Below are 6,428 nucleotides of genomic sequence, written 5' to 3'. Positions count from 1 at the left end.
TTGGAAGAAAGTATAACTAGAGAATGACGAGAAGCTGCTACTGAATTGGCATCTGTATTCTTGTAGAGCTTCTCCAAGATCTACTGATGAGTCAAACTGAACTCAAGATCTAGTTTTGGGGGACCAGCAGTTAGTGTAATGGCTATGTCGCTGGACTCCCATGTAGTTGACTGCGGTTTGAGTCCCGGACCCGGTGGCTTAAATTCACACCGTATGAGTGTGCGTGCATGCCCAAGATCCCAAGAGGAGAATGGAGGAGAAGGGATTGCAGCATGGCCATCTCCCCTGGGGGGGTGATTTCTCGCTTTCTGTCTTTTTGTCTCTGTCCGTGTTTCTGGCGAGCACACATGCCCTATAGCAAAAACCTCTTCAAAAAAAAGAAAAAGAAAAAAATCTAGTTTTGGGAAGATCACAAGAATATGTACAGGGGCCGGCAAGTGGCATGGTGGTTAAAGGTGCGGGATTCCCACGTGGCCGACCACGGTTCAAGTCTCAGACCTGTTGGCTTGCTTTCTCACTTCCTCTCTCTCTGTCTCTCTCTGATCAAACTGGAAAATAATAATAATGATAATAATAAAGTTAACTAAAAAAAAGAATATGTACAGATCTTGAAGAAAAAGTATATGATCTGAAAGATAAAATTTTATAGACCGTTTACATACCTTCTTATTGTCCATTAAGTACATGACATGTAAGCATATTAAAGACTTTCTTATCAAAAATATTAATAAAATAAAAAGGGGTTTGTTGCAAATAGAAGCAGGTATTTTAAAAACACCTTGGATTTGAAACTAAGTTACGAAAATTTATTAATTTTGGAAGCTTTAGAGATCTGGGAGAAGGGAATATTGTGAGAGGAAAAAGATTTCATGTGACTTGAGGAAGTAAGCTTATTGATGTAGTTTTTCTTTCTCTTTATTAGGGAAAAGAGAACAAGGGGATAGGATCTGAGAACTAGTCCTTAAGTTTTTTTTAGTAGAGTTGGTAACTAAAAGGTAAAATGAAATTTGGCTTAAAATATTTTCAACAGCACATTTTCCAGAGATTAGAAATGTTTGTTTTACCCATGGTTTTGTGTGGGGAAAACTACTGCAGAGGGCACATCCTCTGTCTCGTCATTGTTCTTTGTATTGCTGAGCCATTGAAACCTGCAATCTGGCTCATGCAGTATTGACACTAGTTTCCGCTTTCTTGGTTTGTGTGAACTTTCGTCTTTTAGGAACTATAATCCTCATATTTCCCAATTTTAAATAAATAGAATTTTAAACAATGCCTGTGGTATTATTTTAGGAGAGTGACCATATTCCTATATGTATACATTTATGTCTATGCATGAAAATGCTTTATGCTGCTTATAGGAAATAAGTATTAAATAATGATGTCTTGTAACCAGCAAATGCCCTAATGGTTATGTCGCTGAAATCCCACATGATCGACTGCGGTTCAAGATCCAGGCCTGGCTGCTTGAAACTCACACTGGGTTCACATTTGTGCATGCCCAAAATCACAAGAAAAGAATGAAGGAGAAGGGATTGTGGCGTGGCCATACGCCCTAGCAGGGATGTGGGGTGATTTCTTGCTTTCTATTTCTCTGTCTCTCCAGTGAGCACATATGCCCCATAGCAAAAATCTCTTTAAAAAAAAAAAAAAAAAAAAGATGATGTCTTGGCTATGAGTACTAAGTCTGGAGCCAAATTCTCTTAAATTCTGTATTTCGGAATAAATTATTTAATCTCTCTGTGATGGTTTATTTATCTGTGAAATGGGGATAGGAACACATCTACCTCATTGAGTAGTTGGGAGCATTGAATTGGTGAGGAGACAAAGGTACTTACAACACAAAGGGAGTGCTCTGTGAGTGTTGCCTTTTATATAAATCACACTCGTATTATAGTACCTTTTGGCTAGAAGTACACTTCTCTGTTTAGATTACCATTTGTGTAGGAAGAGATGTTCTTTCTAGAACCATGTGTCTCTGTCACATGGTCATGTGCAGTGTGAGCCTCATTAATACTCTGTCAGCATTTGAGCTTGGAACTAAGTGTGTGGCCATACCCAGTGGAATTTAGCAAGAGTGAGAACTGAGTACCCTAGCAACTGTTGCTATTTGTGTCCTGAGCAGCAGCTGCCTGAGACAGATTTATTTTTTAATCCTGATCTCACTGATAGCCTGGGATGTGGCCTTGCCTTAGAGAAGTGGATTGGTTGAGATACTCAGGCTTTGAGGGGATTTCATGACCACATGTTACAAAGATTCCGTTCCATGTGTAATATGAGGAGCTAAAGCTTTTTGTGTATGAGAAAGGAAGAGATTAAGCTTCAGCATTCACAGTCAACCCCTGTATGACTGGATCAATTACACAAGAAATCACTTTTAATAAGAGCAGTGAGACTTTACGCTTTCTAGTCAAGAAGGAATTTTGACTTTATAACACTACAGATGATTTAGTAGTCTGTGATTCTACCGAATACATACACACATGGGAAGGCATTTCAGCAAGTTCCGGGAAAAATGGAATTAAAGTACAAGTTCATTTTGGTGCAAAAAAATTGTTGACATCTATGCATAATTTTGGTTTTTAGCTTTTTGTTTTAAGAAGTCGTCTTCTTCTTCCTCCTCCTCCACCTCCTCCTCCTCCTCCCCCCCACCTTAAGAGGTTTTTGCCTTGAGGTATGTTTGCTTACCAGAGAGACAGAAACAAAGACAGAGGGAGAGTGAGAAATCACCCCCCAGGGAGGATGGCCATGCTGAAGTCCCTTCTCCTCCATTCTCTCCTGGGACCTTGGGCATGCACACACACACACACACACACACACCCGGTGTGAGTTTTAAGCCACCAGGTCCAGGACTCAAAGTGTAGTTGGCTATGTGGGAGTCCATCGACATAACCACTATGCCAGCTGTTGGCCTCTGCCGTGGTTTTAATAATATTCATTTTTCATAAACTTTGCACAGGATCCCTTGTAGATAGTAAGATCTTTTGAAAGAATTTGTTTCAGATAGTGGTTGGATTAATTGATTAATTTTCTAATTTTTAATTCTGACATGTTGAAATATTTCAAGCCTTATGAGGTGCCTAGAAATAGTAATGCAACCCATTTCCAGATTTGGGGGAGGGTAAACATTCAGTTACAGAGCATCTACAGTATACCAGGTCCTATTCTGAACACTGGCAACACACAGTGAATGTTGTTGGTCTGATTTTACCTAAGTTCCATATGTAAATTACTTCTTTAGCATATGATTATTTTTGACTTTTGATTGCCTTGTTCAGATTCATTGGTATGAATTTACTGACTTGGATGTTTTGAATGTATAATATAACATCGTGTTGAGCTCAAGAACTTAGAAGAAGTGACTTACAGAATTAAACATTTTCATCCACCAGGTATTATTAACCCAAAGAACCCAAAGGAAGCTCCAAAGTCCTTCAGCTTCGACTACTCCTACTGGTCTCATACCTCGGTGAGTGGACTCACGGTGAAGGGTGCTACCCACTCTGTCCTCCTTTCTCTCTCTTTCTGCTTAGTCAGAGCAGGTCCAAATCCTCTGTGTGTGTTTAGGGAGGAGGAGTGCCTTTTTTTTTTTTTTTTCTCCTTAAAGACAGGGTCTTTCTTTCTATGATGCAGTCCCTCTGCATCAGCCTTCTGAGTAGGTGGGATTCAGGCACGCACCTGGCTTTTTAGGGTGAATCAAGAATTGAACCTGGATCTCCCTTGTAATGTCATCATGCTCAGCCACAATATCCAGTGCAGTCTAACATGACGAGGCCACAAGTATTGTTTTGTATGTGTGCTTTAGCGTGAATTCAGTTTTTGATATAGTGTATACTATTGGAAAAGTGAAGTCTTTTTCTTAATAATGTATTCGGGTGATGCAAAGTTTACACACACACATACATATACAGGCATGTCGAACTATTAGTTTACACTAGACATACAGTGAACCTAATTTATCTGATTTAGACACCCCTGAGGACTTATTTATCAGTATTTTAGGATTCTAATTATGAACATTATTATACTTATAGATTTTAGGAAATGCCAGATTAAAGATTGCTTCTGTGTGTTGTTAAAATTAACAGCATTATGTTTTGAGGGAATGGCTTACAACATTGGAATGCCCACAGAGAAGTTATTTGTTTTTTAAACTGTGCTAGAATAAAGCAGGTTTTGAACATTTTGGCCTGCAGGCCCACGAAAACAGATTACCGAGCAGTAGGAAAATGGAGAGTGGGGTCTTTCATGATTTCCTTACTTAGTGCAGAATCCCCAGTCTTCCTGGCTTCCAGGGAATGTCCCTAAACTAGAGTTTTCTTCTTCATCATCTATTGTTTTCTTGTATGTTTTTTCCCCCTGTTTTGTATTGGAGGGAAATGGAGATGTCTTAAACTGTTGACAAAGTCTAATTGCTAAGGGAAGGGCCTGTGAAGGGAATCGGAAACACTGAAAGGTACCTCTACAGGAAATAGTCACACTGACTGAAGTGAGCTTACATGTTTTCATATGTGGACCAGACCTTGGATCTTTTTTCCCCACTTTCTACTTAAGAAAATATGTTTGGAACTCCCTATGAATGGAAGGGTGACACTTTAAGGTTATAGAAAAATGAAATGTAATCATGCCTGATAATTCCACATTAATATTTTTATGTATGGCTGACTTGGGTTATTTCTAATGGTGCCTCTGTGGGTATATGTGTGTTTTCATGTGGAGGGCAGGACAGTATATTTTATGTAATACTTCTGATTCCTACACTTTTACAAATACTGTGGAAGTATTCAAATAAGTATAGGAAAGAATATGAATGAAATGCCACTTATTTCTTCTTTTAATCTTTATAGCCTGAAGATCCCTGTTTTGCTTCTCAAAACCGTGTGTACAATGACATTGGAAAGGAAATGCTCTTACATGCCTTTGAGGGCTATAATGTCTGTATTTTTGCCTATGGGCAGACTGGTGCTGGGAAATCTTATACAATGATGGGCAAACAAGAAGAAAGCCAGGCTGGCATCATTCCACAGGTAAGGAGCAAAACCTGTCTTAGACATAAATTCTTGTAACAATTCTTTTTATTTGGCATATGCTTATTCAGGGACTATCATATATAAAGGGTCTTCAGAAAGTTTATAGAAAATGCATATTATGAAACAATTATGCATGTATTAAAAATTTTTGCATCAAAATAAATTTATACTGGGACCCGCAGTTAGTGTAATGGCTATGTCGCTGGACTCCCATGTAGTCCACCGCGGTTCGCGTCCCGGACCCTGTGGCTTAAACTCACGCTGGGCACGTGTGTGTGTGTGTGACCAAGATTCTGAGAGGAGAATGGAGGAGAAGGGATTGCAGCGTGGCCATCCCTCCTGGGGGGGTGATTGCTCGCTTTCTATCTCTCTGTCTCTCTCTGTCTTTCTGGCGAGTGCACGCAAAAACCTCTCCAAAAAAAAGAAAAAAAGAAAGAAATTAAAAAAAAAAAACTTGTACTACTTTAATTCTGTTTCTCCACAAACTTGTTGAAGTCCCCCCATAAGGCATGACAATGAACAGCTTTTTCCTTTCCCTCAGAGGAGATTATTACTATTGAATGGAAAAGATTCACATGTCACATGTCTGCCTTTTTTTTTCTTTCTTTTTTTTTTTTTTTTTTTTTTTAAGATTCTGCCATAGGTGTGGATGCTCACCAGAGAGGAGAGAGACAGTGAGAAGGAAAGTGAGAAATCACCATCCCAGGAGGGATGGTCACACCACACGATCCCTTTTCTTCCATTCTCCACCTTGGATTTTGAATGCACACACACCCAGTGTGAGTTTTAAGCTGCCAGCTCTGGACCTCCAATTATGATTAGCCATGTGGGAGTCCAGAATCTTAACCAGTACATTACCTGCTGGCCCCCACGTTTGTCTTTAAAGGTGGAAAAGTTAATGTTTTGTAAAGATTTTGGTTTATACCTGAATTATTCTATCTTTTGAAAAGTGTCAAGGGACCAGCAGGTGCCATGATGGTTAAGGCACTGGACACTCCCACATGGCCGACCGGGGTTCAAATCCTGGACCTGGTGGCTTGCTTTCTCACTTTCTCTCTCACTCTCACCCTCTGCCTCTCTCTGGTCAAAATAAAAAATCAACGAATGAATAAATAAAAAATAAAATAAATAATTATTTTTTAAAAAAGTGTTGAGATAAGCAGATAATGTAATGGTTATGTCACTGGACTCCCATGTAGTCGACTGGTTCCAGTCCCAGACCCAGCGGCCTAAAACTCATACCAGGTACATGTGCGCCCAAAATGCCAAGAGGAAAATGGAGGAGATTGGATTTTTCAAATCTCATGTATAGGTCAACACTAAAGAAAGTGATTTTTTTTTGTGTTTTTATTTTTATTTTTTAATGGGAGTTGGGGTTGAGGGGAGAGGTGCAGGGAAAGA

The 6,428-nt window shown here is 39.4% G+C and overlaps 1 protein-coding gene across 8 annotated transcripts in view; it reads left to right on the top strand.

The window, feature by feature from the left end:
- Positions 1-6,428, top strand: part of KIF1B (kinesin family member 1B) — a 161,341-nt gene that overhangs the window by 25,076 nt on the left and 129,837 nt on the right. For all 8 annotated transcript variants that reach the window (XM_006145348.3, XM_006145353.3, XM_006145349.3 and 5 more), the window contains exons 2-3: positions 3,390-3,466; positions 4,845-5,024. In XM_006145348.3, coding sequence (XP_006145410.1) covers positions 3,390-3,466; positions 4,845-5,024 — 257 coding nt within the window. The remainder of the gene's footprint in view (positions 1-3,389; positions 3,467-4,844; positions 5,025-6,428) is intronic.

This window comes from Tupaia chinensis, unplaced genomic scaffold, assembly GCF_000334495.1.
Source record: "Tupaia chinensis unplaced genomic scaffold, TupChi_1.0 Scaffold000146_1, whole genome shotgun sequence".
Classification (NCBI taxonomy): domain Eukaryota; kingdom Metazoa; phylum Chordata; class Mammalia; order Scandentia; family Tupaiidae; genus Tupaia; species Tupaia belangeri.
Note: the sequence above shows the minus strand (reverse complement) of the source record. Positions and strands in the feature narration are given on the sequence as shown.